The sequence below is a fragment of the Rhinolophus ferrumequinum genome, chromosome 4 (assembly GCF_004115265.2).
Source record: "Rhinolophus ferrumequinum isolate MPI-CBG mRhiFer1 chromosome 4, mRhiFer1_v1.p, whole genome shotgun sequence".
NCBI classification, from domain to species: Eukaryota; Metazoa; Chordata; class Mammalia; order Chiroptera; family Rhinolophidae; genus Rhinolophus; species Rhinolophus ferrumequinum.
Genome location: NC_046287.1, coordinates 65561776 through 65587685, shown reverse-complemented (window position 1 = coordinate 65587685; position 25910 = coordinate 65561776). Strand labels below are relative to the sequence as shown.

The 25910-nt window shown below is 34.9% G+C and overlaps 1 protein-coding gene across 19 annotated transcripts in view; it reads left to right on the top strand.

Moving 5' to 3' along the window:
• Positions 1-25910, top strand: part of NRG1 (neuregulin 1) — a 973831-nt gene that overhangs the window by 822077 nt on the left and 125844 nt on the right. For 12 of the 19 annotated variants that reach the window (XM_033104323.1, XM_033104321.1, XM_033104322.1 and 9 more), the window contains exons 3-5: positions 53-174; positions 11576-11626; positions 13921-13971. In XM_033104323.1, the coding sequence (XP_032960214.1) occupies positions 53-174; positions 11576-11626; positions 13921-13971 (224 nt within the window). Of the gene's footprint in view, positions 1-52; positions 175-11490; positions 11627-13920; positions 13972-25910 lie in introns of those variants that run through there. The other 7 variants (XM_033104324.1, XM_033104335.1, XM_033104344.1 and 4 more) reach the window with 3 other exon arrangements.

Genomic DNA, 25910 nt, shown 5'->3' with positions numbered 1-25910 from the left:
TCATTGTATTTCTGTGAAATATACTTATACCACTTCGGTCCTGATCTTACAGGAAGTCAGAACTTGTCATTCACAAAGCATCGCTGGCTGATTCAGGAGAATATATGTGCAAAGTATTCAGCAAATCAGGAAATGACAGTGCCTCTGCCAATATCACCATTGTGGATTCAAATGGTAAGAGATACCCTACTACATTCCATTTATCAATCTATCAGGCATAATCAAGGCATTGGTAAGACTTACAATAGATTGGTGTGTTAAATCTCATTGTCAACAAATAAGAAAATATGTATTTTAACTATCTCGTGTGCCCTCCATAAAGCTCTTCACTCCTTGGCGTAACATAGACCTGAAATATACATCAATTTTTTAAAAAAAGGATTTGAATAAGTTCACGAATGACAGAGACAGGGCAGGTTGCTAAGAGAAGTTATACTTCTCTTTAAGTTAGTAGTGAAGGCAGTCACGTCTTTGGCTCTTTCCACAACAGAATGTGTATATATGTATGTATTTATTACACAATACATATATATATATATATATATACAGAATTTATGTGTTTTGTATATATTTACATACATGTGTATATTATACATGAATGTATATACGTTGTGTATGTTTGTAAACAGTCTTGACTCACACTTGGCAAGTTTTATGTTTATATATGTATTTTTAATACATCTGGCTCTAGGTAGTAGAAAGTTAGACCTATCAGGTTTTTTTTAGGTCTAGTTAGGCTGAAATAGGCATTTCCTGTGTATAGGCTTCAGCTTCTGCTTTTCTGAGAACAGTGCCCAAGGATATTTGTTAAACAAGTGAATGACTCGGAGGTATCATGTGTCACCTACCCTCTGACAACTTCTCTGAGTTATCTGAAGAAAGTAAAAGCATCGCAGCTGGTGGCTGTCTGTTCATGACATCCCAATACTCCACAATTTAATGGAGTCGTCTGTAGAAGCTGATGATGACCTAGCAGTGAGCATCTAAATCTCTTGAAATAATAAAATGCTATTTCAAAACCTTTGTTGCTTCTTTTTCTTTTTGAATATAGCACGTAACTACTGCCGTCACAAGCCTTGCCGTCTATGACAAAACCAAGCCTAATTGCACTGCTCCTAGGTAGGAGGTGAGAAAGAGTGTCCACTGAAGAGACCTGATCTCTTAAAGTGATAAAGTAAAAATGCTAGGCCAACAAGGGAAGAATAAAAGTAACTTTAAGGGTTAACTCCATAGGAGACTGATGTGTTTGTGTCAGTAGTTTGAATTAATAGGCTAGGGAAAAGGGATTGAGAAAAAAATAAGGAACAGGGTTGAGAAAATCCAGGTTAATTTCTAGACTGCTCAGGACTTTTCAACAAACTACTCTATTACAGTGTGATTAAAGTTCATTATTTGCATTTTAACTACCTTCCTCCACAGAGAGTAAAGGACAACAGTGGAAAGTAGTTTCCATTACTATTTTTAGGAGCTGCATTTAGAGTTTAAAATATAAAGGCATTTAAAATTTATATGAGTAAATATAACTTCACTTTACTTTTTAGTCAGCACAAGTTAAGCAGTAGATTTTCCTAATATTTTGCCCCATGTGCAATTTTATAGGGTGCTACTTGAAACACAAACTTATCAATTAATTTCAGTGCTTATTTTTTCCTTTCTATTATACCGTATTCAGTAGCTTGTTCTCAGTTTGTCACTGGCTTGGTTCGATGTGTCCCCTCATGGTAAATATTATTGAATTACGATTGTGACATTTGGATTAGATTTGTGTAGCTATGCATACTGTGAAGTCTCAGGAAAATGAAATTAGAGTAAGTGTCATGGTCTCACTGAATACTTACAGTAGTAGCATTATAGCGATTATTCCATGTTTTCTGATTGACAGGATTATACAGTGAATTATTTACCACTATATTATTCCTGGCAAAAAACAATAGGGTTTTTTTAATTAATTTGGGGGCAGCAAAAGTTTGATAATATGGTTTTTCACATTTCTGTCATAGGAGAAACATCCAAATCATTTTTGCATATTAGTTAATTCAAGAATTAGCTTCAAAAAAAAAAAAGAATTAGTTTCAAATTTGAATATATACTTTTGACCAGTTATTGTGTAGAGAGATGGAAGTAGGGATGTTTTTGATAATGAATCTTACTTGATGAAAATAAAGAGAAGTTCAGGACAAAGTTCGGAAGTTCAGTAACAAAGTCATTCTTAAACAACTAACTGAAAAATTCTTTAGGGAGTGGGTTCTTATTAGCTTATTTAAAGCATTTGAAGGAGAATGAAGAATTCAAATTACACTGCAAGGTGGTCTTGTTTTTATTTATTTATTTTTAAGATTTTTATTAAAATATAGCTAACATGCAATATTATATTAGTTTCAGGTGTACGTCATAGTTATTCAACAGTACCCACATAGAACTATCTTTAGTTATTACCATATTATTGATTATATTCTCTATGCTAAAGAAGTAGTAACTATGATAAGTCCAGCAACCATCTGACACCGTACCACGCTATCACAATATTACTGACTATATTCCCTATGCTGTACATTATATCCCCAAGACTTGTTTTATACCTGGAACTTTGAACCTCTTATTCCCCTTTTTAAATTTTTCAATTACAGTTGACATTCAGTATTATTTTATATTAATTTTAGGTGTACAGCATAGTGTTTCAATATTTATATAATTTACAAAGTGATCCCCCTGACTAGTACCCACCTGGCACCATACATAGTTATTACCATATTATTAATTATATTCCCTATGCTTTACTTTATATCCCCATGACTATTTTATGGTTACCAATTTGTATTTCTTAATCCCTTCACCTTTTCCACCCTGCTCCCAACCCCCCTCTCGTCTATCACCCTGATAGATCTAGTACCCATTTGACACCATACATAGTTATTACAATATTATTGACTATATTCCTTATGCTGTACCTTACATCCCCATGACCACTGTGCAACAACCAATTTATACTTCTTGGTTTCTTCCCCTTTTTCACCCATACCCAAACCCACTTCCATCTGACAACCATCAAAATATTCTCTGTATCTATGAGTTTGTTTCTGGGTTTTTTTGTTGTTGTTCTTTAGATTCCACTTATATGTGAAATCATATGACATTTGTCTTTCGCTGTCTGATTTACTACACCCAGCACAATACCCTCTAGTTCCATCCATGTTGTAGCAAATAGCAAGATTTCATTTGATTTTATGATTGAGTAACATTCCATTGTATATATGTACTACCTCTTCTTTATCCATTCAGGGACACACAGGTTGCCTCCACATCTTGGCCATTGTAAACAATACTGCAATGAACATATGGATGAGCATGCCACCTCAAAGTAGCATTTTGTATTTCTTCAGATAAACACCCAGAAGTGGGATTGCTAGATCCTTCTTTGTCTTTTGTTATAGCCTTTCTTTAAAGTCTATTTTGTCTAGTGTAAGTATTGCTACCCCAGCTTGTTTGTTTGTCTGTTTCCATTTTTGTGAAATATCTTTTTTCATCCCTTTACTTTCAGTCTATGTGTGTGTCTTTCAATCTGAAGTGAGTCTCTTGTAGGCAACATATGCGTAGGTAAGGGTCTTGTTTTCTTATCCATTCAGCCACCCCATATTTTGACTGGATCATTCAGTCCATTTACATTGAAAGTAATTGTTGATGGGTATGTAGTTATTGCCATTTTATTATTCATATTTTAGATTTTTTTTTTTTTTCATCTTAAAGAAGTCCTAAGTTTCCTTGTAATACTGGTTTGGTGGTGATGAACTCCTTTAGCTTTTTCTTATCTGGGAAGCGCTTTATCTGTCCTTTGATTCTAAATGATAGCAAAGCTTCAACCCTTGGTTGTAGGTCCTTGCTTTTCAGTACTTTGAATATTTCCTGCCAATCCCTTCTGGCCTGCAAAGTTTCTGTTGCAAAATCAGCTGACAGTCTTATGGGAACTCCCTTAGGTAACTATCTTCTTTTCTCTTGATGCTTTTAAGGTTCTCTCTTTGTCTTTAACCTTTGGCATTTTAATTATGATGTGTCTTAGTGTGGGCCTCTTTGAGTTTATCTTGTTTCAGAATCTCTGCACTTTCTGGGGTTGTATACCTATTTCTTTCACTTAGGGAAGTTTTCCTTCATTATTTCTTCAAATAGGTTTTTGATTCCTTGCTCTCTCTAGTACCCCTGTAATACAAATTTGCACTTGATGTGTCCCAGAGGCACCTTAAACTCGCCTCATTTTTTTGGATTCTTTTTCTGCTGTTCTGATTGGGTGTTTTCTGCTACCTTATCTTGTAAATTGCTGATTCCATCCTCTGCCTCATCTAATCTGCTGTTGTTTCCCTTCATTTCTGTTATTGTATTCTTCATTTCTGACTGGTTATTTTTTATGTTTTCTATCTCCATTTTTATGTTTCCTATTTCTTTGTTGAAGTTCTTGCTGAGATCACTGAGCATCCTTATTACCAGTGTTTGGAACTCTGCATCTAGTAAATTGCTTGTTTCCATTTTGTTTAGTTCTTTTTCTAGAGCTTTATTGTATTCTTTTATTTGGGGCATGTTTCTTTGTCTCCCCATTTTGGCTGCCTCCCTGTGTTTGTTTCTGTGTATTATGTAGGGCTGTTATGTCTCCCGGTTTTAGTAGAGTGGCCTTATATAGTAGGTGTGCTGTGGGGCTCAGTGCAGTCTTCCTGGTCACCTGAGTCACGCACTCTAGATGTGTCCCTTGTCTGGGTCCCTTGTCCTTTGTGGCAGAAGCCACAAAGCACTCTTCAGATGGCTGCCACTAGTGCCAAGCTTGGAATTTCCTTGTGAGTCTAAGCCATGAACTTCTAATGCTGGCCTTAGGGCTGCTCAGCCAGAGGTACAGGACATGCTCAAGCCAGATGCTGCTTCTCTGGATTCCATGAACCTTTGAGAGACTTTGGAAAAGCCTGCAGCATGAACCAAGGAAGGTGATTTATATGGAAAAATCCACTGGAAACAGTTTGGGTGTGCCAGATAGTTGGGTGAGGCACCATCTCAGGCATGGTCACCAGGGCGTGGCAAACGATTGGTGTCAGCCAGCTTGATGGAGCCTCAGATATGGCAGCCAGATATGGCATACCCCGTCTGCACACGGGGACAGGACACGGCTCAACAAGGAAACAATGGCTTCCACTAGCTCCTCCCTCCAGGAGAAAGCTGCCCCTCCAGCCTGCTTTATGAAGCCAGATAACTCAGTTTCCCCCTACCCTTCCATTCCCCGTACTTCCCTGTCTCCTCTCAAGCACTGCCCCAGTGCTGGAGCTCAGCCAGTGATTCCATCAGTGAGTAAGTCCATGCACAGTACCTTTAAGAGGAGAACCTGGGACTCCAGCCACAATCAGCCACTCAGCCACAATCTGCTCTGTTTTTCACAATCAGAAATTATGGGGACTTATCTTCCTGGCCTGTAATCCTGGGCTGTGGAGCCTGGTGTGGTGCTAGGACCCCTTGCTCCTTTGGTGGGTAACTCTGCAGCCGAGATATCCCTTTCAATTTTTGATGGTCACACGCAGGTTTGGAACCAGCCTGTTCCACATCTCTGCCCCTCCTACCAGTCTCAAGGTGGCTTCTTCTGTATGTTCTTAGTTGTAGGTCTTTGATCGAGCAAAATTTCAGGTGATTCTCAATGATGGTGTTTTTTTTGTGTGTTTAGTTGTAATTTTGATGTGGTCCTGAAAGAAGGTAAGCACAGCAGTTACCTACTGTGCCATCTTGACTGGAAGTCCTATTTTCTTCTTAGAACATAAGGAAGAGTTCATCCTTATCCAACCCTCTCATAGTATTTAAAAAGAAATGGAGAGTTAGATTGTTTCCTAAGACAGCCACCTTTATCAAAAGATATTAAGAAGAAAAAAGGGATACAAACCCAGGTTGCTTTTATTCCTGGTCCAGTATAGTTCACTCTGTACCTGACTATGTGTTTGTAAGTGTGTAAGGTAGATTCTGTGGTCTGTGAAGAACTAAACCTGAAGGAATGATGTGAGGCATAAGGAGAGAGTGATTCCATGAGGAAGGACTAGGACTTCATTGTATCTGGGCCTCAAGGAGATGAAATTGTACCCAAGGCATCTCTAAGAATTTAAGCAATAGGACTCTGTGGCTCTTCTCTGTTTCTACCTTTCTTATGCCTCAGATACGTCTTGACTCTTCTGCTATTTCTTTTATCTTCCCACCTCTCCTGCTTTCAGCTATGCTTCTTCATAATTTCAAGCTTTGACCTGATTATTATTCCACTTGGTCATATTCTTCTTCATGGCTCTTTTGAAGGCATTCTATGATTTTTAACTCCTACTATCTGATTGTTTCCTTAGTTCCCAAATTAAATTCCCCATAGCAAGGATCTGATTGGTAGAGCTTATTATACCAGACCACACTAAAAAACCTAGAGAGCTTATAGATCATCTGCCTTCTGGTCAGGTGCCCACCACAGGCTCCACCTGAAAGAGAAAAGCTGGAAGCAAGGCTGCCTAGAAACGTCTCTCTCTTCCGAGGCCGTGGGCAGGAAGTACTGCTCATCAGAGTGTGTGGCTTGGCAGGCCGTGATTGACAAGGCCAGTGCACTGTGTGTTTTGGGTGACTCTTCTCACTACATTTCAGGGGCTTACAGTTCAACTGAAAGGAAACTATCTGAGTATAATCATTATGATCCTTCACCCTCTTCCACTGCTATCTATGAATTTGCTATAGTCGGATCAAGGCTGGTTATCAACGAAGTCAGCTTAGGTCCTGAGCTCTGTGGGACTCAGATGCACATCTGAGTGTGTTGTAACAGTCAGATGTGTTGTCACATCTCTGTTTCCCTAGGAATCTGGGCAAAGGTTGCACAGAAACACTCTTTCAGAGAGAAAAAGAACACTCTGCTGTGGTCATAAACGGCCACATGGCTAACCCATTGTTTCCTAATGCATAGTTACTATTCACTTGGGCTGAAAGTGGAACTCTCCAGAATTTCTTTTTCTTTGGGGTCCTAGGGGAAAAAAACAAAGGCTTAAACGTAAGAACACATTATGAAAATATTGTGTAGAACGCCTCTTGAGATTTTAATTTATGTTTTCTACAAAATATCAGTCATTTTGTTTGTTTTTGTGTTATCTTAGTCAACTCTCCCGTATTTTTCCAATAAGTACACAACTATGTGTTTCTATATAGGTCACCTTGATGAAAGATCCTGGTATGTTGCTGTGAGCTAATTTTCCTAATTCCATGCTATGCAAAGGTGCCTTCTTTGTGCCAATATGTTTACGATATATTTTGGTACAAGATTCTAAAAGAGATGGCAAAGGTTAGGGGAAGACATGCAAGGGACACTGTTTTCTTTTTGTTTGTTTTTTTCTTATCAGAAAAAAAGAATAGTGTAACAAAATGACCTTGCTTGTGACTCTATGTTTAATCACGCTAAGATAACTGTCTATTAGAATAAAATTAGCTTTAGGTCATAAAATTATTCCACGCAATATTCAGAACTTCCTGCAATAATACTCATTTGGTAGATCTACTTAGATTAGCAACTAAATATATGTGAAATGATTAAAAAAAAACAAAAAAAAAAACAGAAATTCCCCTTGGATCATTTTATGCTTGAGTGAAACAATGACCATATTTCCATTATTTACAAGCATTTATAAAATAATATACATATAACCAATTATTTTGTTAGGCTGTATTTTATAAATTTATGTTTTCTGCCTTTCCATTGCCTTTTAATCCCTATCTTATTTGGAAAAAAGAATTTGTCATACAGTATACAGATATAAATGTATGCAAGCTGCTAATTACTTCTGGGATTAGTAAGTCTAACAAAGTCCAGTTGAGTTTTCATATAAAGAAGGATCTCACGGGGAGTTATCATTACATGATGGATTACAAGTGGATTTCTTTTATGAATTTAAATATGGCAGTTTAAAAGACCACATACACTGTGCTTACAAAGCTCACACACTATATGTTTATTTTTATTTATATTTTACTGGCTTGGTTTTTATATAGGAATCCTTAATTTTGCAATTAATTCTTAGCTAAGAAGCCCCATGAAAACTCCTGGGCATAAGGCTATGGAAGAGAATAATAGACATAGCTGGTTTTCAATTAATTAAGTACTGCTCCCTTTTAAAAGATTAATACAGGAGAATATACAGCTAATCAATTATATCTTCTACTAGGTTTTCTTTTTTAATCAGGAGAAAGATTATATGAGCAAGATTCAAGATCCCATAGGAGCAATTGGGCTCATAACAATAAAATAACTTTCATTTGTGATGAGCAGAAAAATATTATTGCTACAAAATTTTATTAATAAATCAATTGATCCTTTAAAATATCTGCTTATATGGTAACAGACTTAGTCTCACACCCTCTCCCAAGTTGACAACATTGTTGCAAATGCTGTGACATGGTTGAACAACCTATCCTTATACTGAGAAGCATAGAAAACATGTTTGATAATTTGTGTAGTAGCCTCCGTGTATGGCGTGTTATGTAGGATTCCCATGAAGGCTAATATAAATGGAATAGAGTTGTCTTTTCATTGCGTAGTATCTGTCCTGTCTTTACACCATGTATTAAATTAAAAATGTCCCAGTTGCTTTAGAGAGATACTCATTATGAGCAAGAATTTAGATGCTCAAAGATGTTCCTGAAGTCATCTTTACCAATGATAATAAATAAGTGGGTTCATTTATTATCATTGGTAAAGCTTTAAACCTTTAAAAAAGTGACTTGATCAATTTTTTTTGTATGCACGATAAATGACCTGTAAAATTTAGAATAACAGAGTCACATAATTGGATGTTTAAATACATACAGACACATCATATGTATGTTTGTATATATGTATATGTGTTTTGCTGAATAGTTATATTTAGTATATTATGCTCATGGTGAGATCTCAAATAAGTCATACATACAAAATGATTGAAAAATTGCTTTCTAGAAGATGTTATTTTTTTAGACACTGAGACCAGATTCAATTAATTAAAAAACCGTTCAAACATTACAAATATACTAATGTTCCTTATGTTTACTTGCCTACTCAGCATAAGTTGCTCAGTTGTGTTCAATTCCTTAATGATTCTAAATCCTCATTATTTTACACTAATGAAGGGGATGTCCTTTATAAATTAACAAATTTAATGTACCAAATTACTGCAGGAAAATATGTTTAAATAAACATCAAGGAGATTGCAGGACTTACTATTTTTTAAATCTATAATTTAAAGTAAAATTATTTTCAATCACACAACAAAAGATTATTTCCTAAATCTTCAGATTCTACACAAAACACAAATAAAAATGCTTGCTGAGTGGTTTTAATAAAAAAGATTAACTTTTCTTATTAGCAAGATTCTTTTAGCATAGAAGTACGTAACTTCTGCGCTTGTATTTCCCTCAAGGTAAGTCAGAAGGTTTTTATTTGGAACTATAATCATTAAAGATATTTTTTAAAGTCTCCAACATAAATATCTAATTATAGGAAAGGAGGTTATTTTAAGTTGTCTCTGTATAGATGCATCTTTATAGTAACCTCCTGTTCTGGTATTTTTACGTAGCATTCAATTAAAAAAGGAAATGTTATGGTTAACCTTTCCTCTAATATGAGATCTTTTATGCAGGAGATAGAAGAGCTCTGATTTTTTTTTTCCTTGGAAGGTCACAGTGACCAACTACTTAGTTTGTCAAAAATAAATGTGGAACGAGTCTTTATTCATGTTGGGATTGGGACCTTTGCCCAATCCTCATGACTCTGAGTTTACTACTTCAGTCTGGCTATCATAGCACTGATTGATCCTGAAGAACAGAATGAGGAAGCGTCTCTCCTAATGTGAGCACTTGGCTTGAGAATGTGGATCTTCTGCTAGGTGTTCAAAGAGAAGGACAAATGCCCAGAATCTTGGGTTAAAAAAGTTTCTCTCAGATTAAATTTTCCCCAATGAAGAATAATTTCATTTCCTGCAGCCCAAATCAAGAGAGCTAATATTGCCATATTGCCAACTCAGAATATCCTCTTTAATGCCTGCTGCTTGAGAAAGTCCAAAGGCTGTCATATACCCTCACGAACTGATTCCTTTCACGTTGTTCCATTTTTAATGGGGAAGAAACTGTGTAGGCAACTCTGATGGCTTGATAATAATCTCATACCTTGAATGGTTTATCCTCCTCCTAATGCTTGATCAGAGAGGACCTTCCTACTCAATTTACATGTGAAAGACACATTTGGTCTTACTAAAGGTACATTTCTGATCTTTATATATTTGTATTAAACCTCATGCTTATTTTTCAGCATCCCAGCTGAATCTCACGTGCCAGTTTTTTTCCTTCCAATTACACAACACCTTTTATCCCTAATGAAGTCTCTGAAGTTGAAGAAATATTGTCACTTAAATTCATTCCTCTTACCTACTAGATCAGTGCTCTAGTGATCATGGAAACCCTAAGGGTCATCTCTATATTTAAAGATGATTACATTGATCATGAACATTTCTACCCCCCAGGATTAACAGGCTATTAATTCAAACATAAAATGATAGATTGTAAAATACATCTATTTTACAAAAGTTACTAGATCCTACTAAAATCCTAAGCAGGTCATATACTACTATCATGTGTATATAAATCTAAAACAACAGATTCAACTTACTTCTTGGTTTGGTTAGTAAATAGTATGTAGTAGAATACTATTAAGGTATTTCACAATAATTATTCACACAGTGAAGGTGAAATGGTATTCATCGTTGCATTTCTACCTCTTTCCAGGCTTAAAAAACTATACCTTACTGAAAATATTACATCCTAACAACTGAAACCCTTTTCTGAAGGACTGAATGGATACAGAATTAGTTAGACAGTGTAATCATTCTTTATTCCATTATAAAGGTGGTAAGAACGCAAGTCAAAGTTTGAACAAGACTATCACAATTTCCACGATAATGGTGTGTCCAGAAGTGTGCAGGTTTATTCTTCATTTCCTTGGGATCGGAGCTGTCAGCTTACTCCATGCCCTGCCCTGAGTAGCTATGCAATGTCGATAATATGAAAAGGCACCCATCTTGATTACCATTGGCAATTGTATAGAGTTCAAAGCCAGAATTTGTTTTTCATCAATCTCAACTAGAAACATTGCTTGCTCTTATTTTTGAACAGAAATGTAATTCTCCAAAGATCTACAATTTAAAAATGTTGATCACAGCTTTGATCGTATAACTTTAATTTTCTTACTTCTGCTATTTCTTCGTTCCTTTCTGTGGAGGAGCCCACAGCCCCTTTGCCGTATTCTCCTTCACTGACCTCAGTGGGGGCAGTGAATTTTTCCTAATTATTCTAGTACAGCTCATCTCTTGGTCTTTGCTCAAGAAAGAAGAACTACTTATCTGGACATTTTTTTTTTGCATTTCTCCCTCTCTGTATGGATAAAGGCTGGGCTTTCAACACCCCTTTGCAATACTTCCTTCCTTTACACTCATTTTTAGGTTGAATGAAGGCAGGCTGTGGAACTGGTTCCTGGCCTGATTATACATCACAATATCCTATAACGTTTTCTATTTTGCAGAGATCATCACTGGCATGCCAGCCTCAACTGAAACAGCATATGTGTCTTCAGGTAAGGAAAAGAAGCTCGTCAAATTTCACTAACCAGGATGGCAGACATAACTGCTGGCTGCTCCTACTAATCAGAACCCCTAATGCTTCCACATTTCAGCTGTTCTTGTTTTCTGCCCCAATATTTTCCTCCAGTTCCTTCTGCCTTTTTGGATTTTACTTAAAGGAGTACAATTCTTGATGTATGTCTGAACTTGGGCCTGAGAGGCAAGCATGAGAAAAGAAATCTACGTCTAGATACAATTTTGTGACATTAGACCAGTAAAGGAGACATCTAGATTATAAATTTAGTTTTTAGATTTTTGAAGGTGCTCCTCTTGGCTGCCTGTGCTCTCTTTCATCCATCAGAGTTTATTCCTGGATAATGTATCAATGTCTGATCTCTGACCTTTGGGCTCATGACGATCAGCTGTGGGTCACTAAACTTAAAAATAAAACATAAACAAAACACTGTTATAGGCCTGACTTTTTAAAATGCCACATTTTTTGGGGGGTTTTTTTTTGTTTGTTTGCTTCTTACTTGCCTATAATATTTGCTGATAGCAATTATAGTCTGAGAAGATACTCACTACTTACCACCCAACTCCATTAATGCATGTATAACCGTAATTCATTGATTTCTCCACTAGCTGTGAATTTAACTAATTTAACTTTTTTTTTACTTTTTCTTATCCTCTGCAATGCTATAGTTAACAGAACCTTAAAATATTTAAACATTAATCTTTAATTGGAAACAAGTTTCTGTAGACCTAGATTCAAAACTCACTTCAAAAGTATAACAACTTGTTTTTTCTTTGATACTTCACAGTTTACAAAGATTTTTACATCTCATTTGATAATCACAAGAGATTTGTGAAACAAGACTTTATTTTTCTTCATTTTACAAATGAGAAACTGAAATATTAGGAATGTTAAGCCATATAGCTCAGCTAGTGCAAGAGCAGATACTTCAAACTCAATATTCTTTCCATTACCCTGTATTTAAAGTTTTGGATTCATTGATTTTCTTTTTTTTTTTTTTTTTAATATATCCTGTACCTTGTTGAACCTATAGCAGACCATATAATCTAAAACAGCACACTATAGCTTTCCATTTTACCTTCACCAGTTTTTCATCTTCCCTTCAAAGCTATTGTTCAAATCATAAAACTTAATTTGTCTATATCCTAGACTTCTTTGGCCATATTTAGGGCATATTCATGTGTCATTACTAAGATGTAAGAATGTGCATTGTAGGGTAGAATGATCCTGGAGTCTGAGAGAATCTTACTTTTCTGAGAGAGAGAGAGAGAGGGCGGGGGCGGGGGGGAGAGGGAGAGAAAGATAGAGATAAAAAGAAAACCATGACCAAAAAAGTATTGAGTTATCTGAATTTCTTCACCTTTCATTCAGGCATTTAATGTAGGTACTTCATTATTTAACTCCAGTAGATGATGTTACAAACCTGAGCTTTTAAATTTATGTGATGCTTGTGTTGGGAATTTGGACTGTAACTATTATTTTCTGATATATGACTTGAATCTTTATAACTTTCTGGCTGCTGAATGTCAATCTTTCTTTGATATTAAGTTGTTCTTATTTCTTACTAATAAAAACCCTTAGGCCCCATGCTTTTTTTTGTGCATGAGTTATGTTTCATGCTCTGTCTGTACTTAAATACTGGTTTCCTTCCATTATCCTTGCTACCTAAGAGAATCTTGCCACTGTATGTCTCTAATGATTGTATTATGTACTTATTTAGCATGTTTCATTTGATCCTAATGTAATTGCTTTAGTAGATCGTGCATGGACTTTATTTAGCACCGTGTTTGGTCAGATGTTTATGCAGACCAAGTTGCCTGAAAATATTCTCATTCTTCTATTTTTTTCTTTGCACATGAAAGTTGACTTGTATTCTTTGAATATGGGGATCATTCTTTTTAGTTTTATGTTCCTTAGAATCAAAACCACACCTACCATAAGAGAAGGAATTATGTCTCACCTGTAGTGTGGATATGTTCAGAGTAGTATTTCTAGAAAGTGCATACAACAGTTGGTATGTGGGATATCTTGGCAGATGGACTGACTCCATTTTCATGTCTTTCAAAAGTCTTTGAGTCTAGACTACAGAAATATTGCTTTGTGGTCTTTGTGTATTGCACATATCTTCTTTTGACTTTGAAATGCTTCAGCTTTTCTGTTGTACCGTATTCTGGTCCTCTTTTTCTAGATGATACTTAAGCCTGGCCAATTTCTAGTTTAAGAACACAAGTGGCATGACTCAATAAAGCCTCATTCCACTTTTATGTTTTATAGAGTCTCCCATTAGAATATCAGTAACAACCGAAGCAGCAAATACTTCTTCATGTAAGTATTTTTAAATATTCTGTTCACAAGATTTTTAACCCCAAACCATATCTGCTTCCTAAGAGCATGTTCACGTCTATCCTCTGCACTTATTGAAGGGCAGGGTATCAGGTTTGGGAGCAGGATGGTATTTGCTGTTTGGACTAGAAATAGCCCCCTGCTCTGCTTGGAGTCAACTAGGTGCCCCCTCCCCCTACGATACATATGGATATTAAAAGATATCCGACGTAGTAGTTTTAGGAAATTATAGTGTGTCAAGGCTAGAAAATAACTGCATAGCCTCTGAGACCTGTTCTGGGTGAGCAGTAGAGAACATTGTGGGTTTTGTTTGTTTTTTTGTTTTTTTATTTTTTTTTGGTTTGTTTTTGTTTTTTTTTAAGTGTGTCATGATGCCTTTAGCCACTGCCTGAGGCGTGGTACCCAGCTATCTGGGGCCTTTATTCCAAAGCTCCTCAGTTCTCCTATAAAGTCGGCTGTGATGGAGTAAGGAAACTATATGTAGATGCCCTTAATTCACATTTGATACCAAGTGACTAATTATGAAAACGTTTGAAAGCAAGTCCCTAGGCAAGATCTCAGAGTAGTTTTCATCTGTTTAATGTTAAATGTGCTTTGTGCTTATGGAGTTCTACAACTGTTAGATTGATTGGTGCTTTGTGCTATGCCAGGGGAACTTAAGGCATTAGCAAGGACTAGTAAAAATAGCTAGGATACTTATAAATTGTGAATCACACAGAATTAAATTTTGATATCCAACAAGGGAATTTATCAGACCTTCAAAATAAAATTTATAATGACAGTCTTTGCCTTAGTTTAGCTCTTTATTTAAAGCTAGTCTTCAGTGTGTAAGCTCTTCAATAAATAGATGTTCCCAGTTATTCAATTCCAACCTAGAGAATGTATTTAAGGAACAATTTTCTTTGCCTATCAGCATGGTAGAAAACCGTTGAAAAGAAGGTCTGTACTTTTGGCAACTTCAGTTGTTTTGTCAATCTGTTTAAATAGATCCCATTTGACCTAAAGCCTTTCTTTTAGGGTTGGTGGTAACAGAACTGTAATGATATGATGTAAACATATTTTTTATTGCATGAAGTATGATAGTTTGGCTACATTTTAGCTAGATAAAGCATCATTTAACTGGATTAATGACAAAAGTCTATCTAGTAAGATCAAACAGGAAATGAAATACTAAGAAGGACTAAATTGGCTTCCTCTGTTTTCTAAAGACACTCATTACATACTCCAAAATGATAATCCCTTCTGGGGAATTCAGGATATTTGTTATTTAATTCTACTTATAAAAAAATATTAGTATAATTATATAGATTTTAGCTCACTTCCATTAAGGAATCATGTTGAGCTTTGTTTTATATTTTTTAGTGTTTACTATATAAAAGCAAATACTTTTCTTTTTGAAAATAAATTTTCCTTTTGGCATTTTGTCTGGGAATAATTTTTCCCCTGCATGATTCATTGAATAAAGTTATTGAAACTCTTGTAATTGGAACCCTTCATGCTATCATCAATGGGTGTTTCTTAAGAGTAGCTGAGTAAGTTTGGAAGAGAAGAAATGTTTCTTTTGGTTTTCCAGGGCCTTAAGGAACTGAAATGAATCTCTCAGTTCACATTTCTGTGCATTGCAATACTGTCGAGAGGAAAACAATTTTGAAATCTGACTCTCATCTCTAACTCTCGGCAGAATTAGTTCCTGATATATAGTAAAAGTTTAAGACTAAGAATGAAGACTTTATGTACCATTACATTACAATATTTCAGTGTGCCATTTTCATGCATCACTCCCCATTTATGGTAGGCTCTCAGTAAATATTGTTGAATTGATTAAAGAATACATTTTTTTAAATCTCATGAAAGCCATGCTTTATTGTTGGAAAATCGAAACCAGTAGTGGCAAAATCGTAAGTCCAGTCTTGGTTAAAACTGTGAAAGCAGCCTGAGTCACTCAGCTCATTTAAAGGCAGCATTTCGCAGCACTCTGCATTGCAGGAGTGCTGTGACAGAAACACATCTCTAATTTAGTAAATGCTGAAGGTGGAACTTGAAGAATCGGCACTAGCAATAAGCTGGACTTAAACATTCAAAAGATATAAAAGAGTCAAAGGCCTTGGAAGAGTTCACATGGGTCAGAAATAATCAGCCCTGAAGAATAGTGTCTTTTTTTTTTTTTCCATTTAATATCAGCCCGAAAGGAGGCACTGGTAATTCCCTGTGTGTGAAAGGCGAATTATGCTATTATAATGTCATCATGTCTGTGTGGGCTACATTCTTTGAACTATTGACATTAATGTTTTCTAAAGTAAACTGTGAAAGGCCGTTCTGAAGTAGTATGGATTCAGCAAACCTGTTATGTATTATAACGATTTGGGGTACTTTTTGGGTCAGTGTAAAAAAAAAAAAAAAAAAGGCGCTGCAGCTTTGTTCCTTTTCAACTCCTTAGGTACAAATGTGCACATCCTTACAGGGAAACACCCCCTTCCTGCCAGCCCTGTTTGGAGAGCCCCTCACTGCTGGGTGAATCTTGAGAGGGTTCAGCAGTGGTAGTTTGTGTCCTTGGCCTTGTTCGCTGCCTTGCCTGTGACGCCAGGTGTTTTCTCTGCCAACATCCAGTTTCTCCCCAAAGCCTTCTCTGACCCCCTCAGCCTCAAACTTCTGCTTTGCTCTTTTGTAACTCACTTTGGACTTGAAAAAGCAAAAAGTAGAAAATAAAAATTGCTCACCTACCTAACAGAAACAATATTGCTAATATTTAGTGTATTTTCTTCTAATCAGTGTTTTTCATTAAGGTTTTCTACTTATTTATCCTCCCTCTTATCTACTTAATGCATCATAAGCATTTTCCCCATGTAATTAAGTACTTATCAGAAATATAAAATAAATTTTTTTAATCTAAAATTTTTATTTATTTATTTATTTTGAAACAATAAAATCATTCTTGACTGGAGGGCTTTAAGGGATATACTTTTCATGTACAAACACCTTATCATTTTTGCCCTCTTTATATTATTTTTCCTAGCATTTCATAAATATTGATAGAATATCAAAGTTATTAATCCTTCCCTGTGTGAGGTAAATTTTAGCTACTTCTTTTTTATAATTAGGAACTTGCATTGTGCATTCACTATTTTTAGAATTGTTAATTATAATTCTTTTAAAAGTTTCTTATAATCTCCTGATAAAGATCAACATTATTTTCCTTCATTTTATTTTATTTGTAAATCAGGTATCTATGATTTAAAACATATAAATAATTTGCTAAATGAGTATCCTGTTACACACAAATGACAGGTTTTAGAAGGAGTACTTGAACCTTACAAAACACTAAGTGGGACTATCTTGTTCCTGCTTTATATAAAATCTGCAAAAAAGCAAATAGATTATTTAGAACAAACCTTAATGACTTCTGTGAAATGCCAGCTGCCAATGACCCCATTTTGAAGATAATTTTGTCAAATTCTAGAAAAAATACAATTGTTTTACAACCACTACTGAATTAAGCACCATCCATTCCAATTTAATATATGAATGAGGAAGACAAAAATGAAAAGCCAAATCAATAGAAATAGGAAAGAAAATAAAGATAAGTTTCTGGAAAACAGTCTTAAGTAGTAATATGTTTCAAATAATAATAATAATAATAATAGTAATAATAGCAAACATTTACTGAAGGCTTAGTGTGTGCCAGGTACTATGCTGGTGATTTACGTGAATGATGGTTCATAGTTCTTACAAAACCTTATTCCATTTTTCAGATGATGACCCTGTGTATCTTGTCTAAAGTCATACTTTAGCAGGATGCAACCCTAGTCAGTACTCTCACCTGCTATGATCCATGAGGTTTAGTTGCCTCAAAGAAAAAGCCTTTAATATTAAAAAGAATGAGATTTTTGTGAATAGACCGAAGAGTAGCCTTTGATACAAAGTGGAGTGGGAGTATATGTTGTAGAGTAAGGAAAATGCATTGCGTGGAACCACCGGAGCCCATGTAATCTTTATGCTACACATCAAAGCATGACAGGTGGTGAGGTAAAGTGGAAAGAACGCAGACTTTGGATGGACTCATGTTCCTAAGCCTAAATAGTGGTGCTGTTAATTACGGTGTAATCTTAGGCAAGTTATGTAACCTCCCTGAGACGCAGATTCTGTCTGTATAATCTTGTTCATCTCAAACCTATATGGGTAAGCCTAACATGGGAAAATGAATGTGACTTATTTAGGACAACCTGGCTTTTAGATGGTCTCCCCTAAGTATGGAAGAGAGTGAATACCTAAAGAAAGTGATGTGGCACTGAAGAGAGAATGGAAATCAGGGAAGTCCTTGTATCTTATTTGAACAATGTAAGACAGCATCCTTATTGTTGGAGGAAGAAGACAGTTAATGATTTTTAGTCTAAATGATGCCGCTGGAAAGAAAGTTCTATGCCAAGAAATCACTGTGTCTTTTCAAAATATTATGTATCCTCAGCTAGGGCTGCATTTTAAAGGAACTTATCCAGGAAGTCCTCTTTAGAATCTCTGAATGAAATGAACAATTCAGTCTTTAATTTGGCACCTAAAAGAACTAGCTGAAGGGAAAAAAAAATGCCTTTTGTCTGCAGAGACATTTCTGCTATAATGGGATATGGCATTTTCACTTGGGAATAGCACAGTGATATGTATTGATTAGATGGGAGGGGGTCCGCTGGTCCATTGGTGAGATTTAGAGCTATGGTTCTTACATTCCACCTTCAGCTATAACTGACTTACCTGCTATAATGGTAGAGAAACTGCCAAGACCTTTGCTTCATGATTCTCAGCTGAAAAATAAAAAAATGACTTTTCAATTTCAGGTCTTTATTTGTGGCAAAATATGAACTCTGTCCTGTCACTATTGGAGAGCTACTTCTAATTGAATGCAAACTGTTTCCAGATTTCTATAAACATGGCATTTTCAAGTGTGTGGTGGCTCTGTCCACTATAGACAAACAAATTACTACATCCTATAGCAATAAAAGAATAATTTGGAAAGGAAATTGTGCAACTGGTATTACTTCCTTCTTTCTGATTGCCTAGAGTTAGTTACAGATATTTAGGACAATACCATGACTTGGAATAAGAGTAGGTGCTTGTATATCACAGCCATTCAGATGTTCGGGTAAGTTATTGCCTCCATGTTCAGTTCATTTCATCTTGTAAGTGAATATGTTTTTTTTTTTTCCTTATGGTACTATCTGCAAGTGTAATATAATTCTTAAGTTCTACCTTTGCCCTTTCTAAAGTCATTCACTGTCTCTCATTGCATTTCATTGCTGGACAAGATAATCTCAAAACTCTTGATCAAGGTTACAACTAAATCATACTTTTTGTATATAGTTGGAATTAACGTTCTACAAAATTATTCTTTTGAACTATACAACTATATGTGTGTGCTATGTATATCTAAGTGACTAGTATTTGTATCATACTATATTTTATTAGGCATATTATCACTTATTGAGTCATTTATTCACATAATAACTCTGACCTAGATTTCATCCCCTTTGTCAGGTTTACGAATTGAGGCTCAGAAATTCAAAAACTAAGTAGGTGTTAGAGCAGAAACTTAAATCTGAATCTCAGATTTCAAATTTTATGGTCTTTTGTCACAAAGTCTTGAGAGATCCATACGAGGAGGCCTTCTTTACAAAAATGAAGAAAAGGCATCAAAATGGAGTTTTTATAAAGACTCCAAGAATATAATCACATTTATTCCAATTATCTCAAAGCCAACTTTTACTGAAATACTACACTCTCCACAATCTACAATGTAATAAAATGGACAGGAGAGCCCTAAGTTAATAACAATACAGTTTAAGGGTTTAATACTGTAAAAGGCGGGGGAAACATTGACTGGTTTTATTACTTTGACAATGATATGATCTATTGTAAAACATGCTATTTATGGAGATGGAAATCGTGATAGAGCCATCGTATTAGTGGGAATCTGATCTTCATCAAACAGGCAAATCTTCCTCAGTGGTAGTTTGTTTTGGTTTAATGCATTGCCAGGCTAACTACTGTTTAACTTATTGTATAATATTATAAATCCTGGAAATTATTTGTATGATGGCTAAATTTGTTAGTAGAAAATTGTCAGACCTGGAGCAATTATTTCTCTGTATTTTATATTTTGGGGGCTTTTTAATGGACTAGTCTCTTGAACATTAAAAAAAAAATGTGTCTTCCATCTTTTTGTATATCAGCGGGGAGAAGGAAGGACATTTTTATTTTTTGTCTTTTTTTTAAGAGAAGCATTAAACTATAGTGTTATTAAGTATTGCAGGCAGAATAGTTAAACAGATTATATATAAAAGATTTTAAAAAAATTTTCATGGTGAAATGGAGGCAAGAGAATGGAGACAAAGAGGTATATATCAAGAAAACATCTAGGAGAATAGAGCTACCAAGATTTTGATAAATTTACTTATGCTGAACTTTGTGGCTTTCTTAATTCTTCATTTCTTCAACTTATCTAGGAATCTGAGAAGTAGGAAGATAGGAATAGAGGTCTTTAAATTGAAAGACCCTGGATGCTATAAGAAACAGCTCCCCCACAAAAAAATAAAAATATAAATAAAAATAAATAAATTAAAAATTTTAAAAAGGGAATAAGAAAAAGGAAAGAGTGAGAAACAACATGATAAAGTAGCAAAATAAGAAATATGGATGGTGATTTAGTTAGACTTTCTCAATCACAAGTGATAGAAATTCAACTCCAAGAGTTTAAATATAAAGGGAGTATATAGCTTAAATAACTAATCCAATTTGATCCAAAGGCTCAAATGATATAATAGGATGGTTTCTTAGTCTTCATGCTTTGCTCCTCTTCATATGTTAGTTTCATTCTTAGTGGGTTTTCTCTGCCTGACAGGGAGATAGCTACTGGTATCTCTAAGCTTGTATCCCCTCTGCTCGTAATCTAAACAAAAAAAAAAAAAAAGAGAGACAGTCTACTCCCTTATCAAAACAGCAAATTTTAAGGAAGGATCTGATTGGCTTTGCTTGCATCATATGCTTACCCCTAAGATAATTACTGTATCCAGGGAGATTAATGACTGATTGGGCAGGGGCTAGGTCAGATGGCTTCTGCTGTGTGTGTTTGGGTTAGTGAGGCAGATGGGCTCAGCCCCATGGGAACTGCATGGTATAGGTTCATTACAGAGAGCAGGGTTCTGTACCTAAAGGAAGGGAAAGTAGCTAGACAGGCAAAACCAGCACGGCCCTCTACAGCTCAGGAGCAGACAACTTGAGAAGAATCGGGAAATAGGTATCAGTCACAGAGAATTTTAAAGGAAAATTGAAAATAGATGTTATTGAAAATTAATTGGGAAGATCAAATAAAAGCAAGGTTACCATTTTAAACAATGAGGTAGAAAATGAATATAATCAAAACATCATTTTTAAAAGACTCTTTATTAGTACCTATGAGCTCCCTGTAATCATTCTTAGGAATACACTCAGTTTTAATCCAGGAACTCATGCTTTTCTGAAGAAAGATAGAGTAAAACAATGAGTTCCAGTTTTCAAATTAGAATCCATGGGAAGCATTTTAAAATCTGTAAAATGTTCTGACTTTGGATTTAAAGGTCAAAGAGTACTGGATCCAGTTTATTTTTTAAAAAATATCCATGATTAAGTAGATTTTGAAAAATTACTAGCTTCTTTCGCCAGAATAACTGCATGTTGATTAGGGGTTTCTTTTCTCCTCTTTTCTTTGCTCTTCTCTTCACTTTTCCTTTCAGTAAGAAAAGAAAAAAAAGCATGCGTAGCTCATTCCATTTAATGTTGCATAGAAAACTCAGTGAGATCACACTAATCCAGGCTTTAGCAGCCTCATAGATGGCACCACTGAAACCTAGAGGACGCCCTGTCTCTTGTAGTTCATCTGTAGTCATCTCTCACTTTGCTCTGCCCTACTCTTATTATAATGCATCTAGCATTAATTCATTTCTTTAATAAAAGTGCTCTGTATACATAGTTCAACTAATCATCAAAGAACTGCCTGAATGGCACTTTTCATTTTGTCTCTCACTCTACCAAAGGTCAGCAAAATCTTAATAACCAGTTATATGCGCCAGTGTGGCTTATAACCTAAAGCCGTGTTCATCTTCATCCAAGTCCATAACTATCTCTTATTTAAAAGATTTGGTGTTTAGGTTGAATTGTTCATCAAATATGAGCTATCGTTTTGTTCTTTGCTCAGTTATTTCAGAGCCTTTTCTTCAGTGAATATCAAGCTTTTTAGAAATGTGACAAGGAGAGAGAGGGAGGGACAAACTGAGATTGGCTTTGTTAAATATTTCAGAGACGCTTATTTGTAATGATAAAAAATTTCATCATTTTAATTTTTGAAAGGAATTTTGGGCTATTAACATCTCCATTTCAATAGTAAGAAAAGTAAAATATAAATAGGGATAGGCTAAGGGGCAACTAAGGTCAAATAAATAAAAAAAGTGAGTGGTAAATTTAGGATTAAAATTTGATGACCCTATTCTGCTATTTGATTCTTAGATTACTGAGGACTTTCCCTCTCTTTAATAAAATAAACAAGTAGTAAATAATTCAGTTCCTATGAAGTTCCAGCATCATGCTAGGAACTGTGATGTGTATTTCTTGGAGAAAGAAATGGTTGAGGGAGATAAATAGAGAATAATCCTTGGGCTGAAGGAGTTTGCAATAAAGTAGAAAGGTTAATTGTGGTTAATTATGCTAATTGTGTATAATGACACATAATCATAATACAGAGTAGAATATGGGGGGCAGACTGTTAAATCAAGCTTTTTTCTTTAATAATATTGCTTAAGAGAGAATACATTTATGCATTCTGTGGTATATGATCTAAAAGGAAATATGTTTGAGTAGTTTCTTTTTTTTTCTTTTTGTCTTTTTACTGTTTTCTGTTTTTAAGTAGTCAATTGCTGTTTCTGCTTTACATTTAAAGCTCAATAATTTTACCAACAAATCTGAATCTTGAAATTTATCCTGCTTAAAAAAAGTAAAAGACTAATGAAGATGAAAAGGTATCAAAAATTAATTCATATTAAGTATGGTTTTGAAAGTAGTTTGGGGAATTTTTAAAGGATTTAGAAATTTAACTGGAAACTTTTAGAGGAGCATAATCACAGAATGGTAAATGGAACTGCTGTTTATCAGAAACTTACCCTTATGCATAGATGGACTTACAAAGACATGTTACATGTCTGAGGAGGTATTTTTTATTAAGTTACCTAGCAATGTATGTGGAAAGGTTGCAATTTTTTGAAAAATTTTATTTTCATGACGTAAGGCCTTTTTTTCTTTTCTAAAGGTCATTCAATTGACCCAAAGGTGGGAGAAGTGGCAAACTTGAAAATGCATGTCTAGTAAAATAATTAATCCATTAAAATTATTAAATAGTGGAAAGCAAAATCTTTCCATGATTACTCTCTCAATTTTCTTAAAATTCTCTTATTAAAAGCAGCAATTAATTGACAAGAAGTTTCTAGGTCATTTGATCAAGTTTTCAACTGTAAATATCTTTTATGGGAATTAAGATATACTAAGAAAAAAAAAATCCATCCTGCAAGAGAAAACATATCCAATGTTATTTCATAGTGTTCTATACAAACATTAGCCTACATTTTAACCCAGAGATCTAGTTATGTAATCAACCTATACAATTCCATGTCATTCACAAATAATGTAACTTTGAGAACAGATCGTAGTTATTTATAATTCTTAGTCTACAAGGCACCAAGAAGGAAGTTTCTGCATTCCGCATGCCCCCCAAAAACTGTAAAACTAACATGTCCCACCTCTGATGAAATGTACCAGGAGAAACCTGCATTGTCAGACAGGGTATTTTTATGATAAATGTGATATGAAGGGAATATGAAGAGGAATAGCCTTGCTTATATCTGAGAGAAAATTGTTTAAGTGGCCATGGTAGATTCTTTACACATTTTGCACATTTCCTTTTAGTTGATCTACGTAGATTTTTTTCTCTGCTATCCTCATAGCAGCTTCTTAATTTCACATCCCTAATGTTCCAAAGCAGAAATGCATCATTGTTCAGATTTTCCTCAAGTTATCTGTGAAAAAATAAACCATACACAGAGTCTTTGGGTACGATTTAGGATGAATAGATTATGGGGGCAGGAAAATTACCTTGTATGTGCAAATGAGACTGTGTGTGAAAGCAAGATAAGCTTTAGGAAGGAAATAGGTGACTCTAGGGCACATAAGGCGATTATTGGAACCTTTAAAGACCTTTAAAGTGCAGGTAAAGGGGACTGAGATTTAAAAGTGTCCAGCCTAGTGAAAATATAAAAATGAAACATCCACTATATGTATACAAACAGAAACAAGTATAAAACTTTCTGCTTGTTTTTCTAAAAAGCTTCTAAAATATTGGCTGTGGCCTTTGGGGTAAAACATACATTGAGGAATGAGTCTATTAGAAGCTTCTGGTTGAGAGAGTATTCATGAAGAATAGGGTCAGCTATAACCTCATTAATTTTCAAAACGTCACAACATCACAGCTCCTTCACTCCTTTCTAAAGAGAAGGGCCGACCTGTGTGTGTGTGTGTGTGTGTGTGTGTGTGTGTGTGTGTTAAACGGTACTCTGAAATTATTTAAAAAAAACATTTTTGTCCAGTCAAGGAATAAAAACAAATTCTTAACTATTTCATTGTTATATTGAGATGTTAGATTATCTTCCAACCCAGCAGTACTCCCTTGGTGCTCCAAGGGAGTTCTTGTTCAGACAATTTTACACTTATTTTGGATACAGGTGTGCACATCAGTTCCCAAACCAGAATGTAAGGTCTTAAAGGAAAGAGTTTTGGTTTACTTGTGTCTCCATTCCCATAACATACCACTTTCCTGGCTCCTAGGAAGTATTTATTAAATGGATGTAACCATTAACAGTGAAGTAATTTTCAATTAGATTATCACCATTTTTTAAAGTTGTATACATATTTAATTATAGGAAGACCACCTAAATCTTAAATCATGAAGACATATATTTAAATATTAAAACCAAACTTAAAAAAAAACCTTGACTTAATATGTATTAGAGAATTTTAAACATTTTGAGAAGTATTTCACAATAGAAGTATGCTTCTATTTAAAAATTTTCTGGTTTTTATATATGGAATATTTCTTCATTTTATGATAAATACTTGTTTAGAAGGTGATTTATCAAAATCTGTTTCACTTTAGATGGGATTATTACACATTATCTGAAAATCTGCATATTAACTGGTTGGTCGCTGTCCTTTCCCTGGTGCTGAAGAGTCAGGAGTAAGGGAATGCCACCATATCATTAATAAGGTTGCATTTCTTTTATTATCAATAATAATAATAATTAATAATAAAATAAATAGTAAAATATTTTAATGAGCAGCTAACATTTGTCAGGTACTATCATCTGAGAATAGATATCATTAGTCTTATTATATAGATGAGAAAACTGCGGAGCTCAGAGAATTCAAAATTTGTCAAGATTATATAACAGGTGGCAGAAGCAATGTTTCACTCCAGCTTCTCTGACTCCATGTCCTGTGTTCTTTTTACCCATTGAAGGCAGAAATAGAGGGTGAAAAAAAAAAAAACCCTCAGAGGGCTCTTGTTGTGACCTCTGTAATGCTACTCTCTTTAAAGGTCATGTGATAAGTGTAGTTATGTTTAAAAATTGTGTTTTTCCCTAATGAGATTACCTGGACCAAATCTGTTCTATGACTCAAGGTTCCTGACAAGGTACAGAAATATATACACACATTTACTATGATAAAAGGCGTTAAGAATAGAAAGTTTATATATCTATGTAAATGAGTTAGTTTTATTTGGTACTTGGATACTTTAGAAGGAATACCATGAATCTCTTCCCCTTCACCTCTACACACACATTTGGGATGGAAGGAGA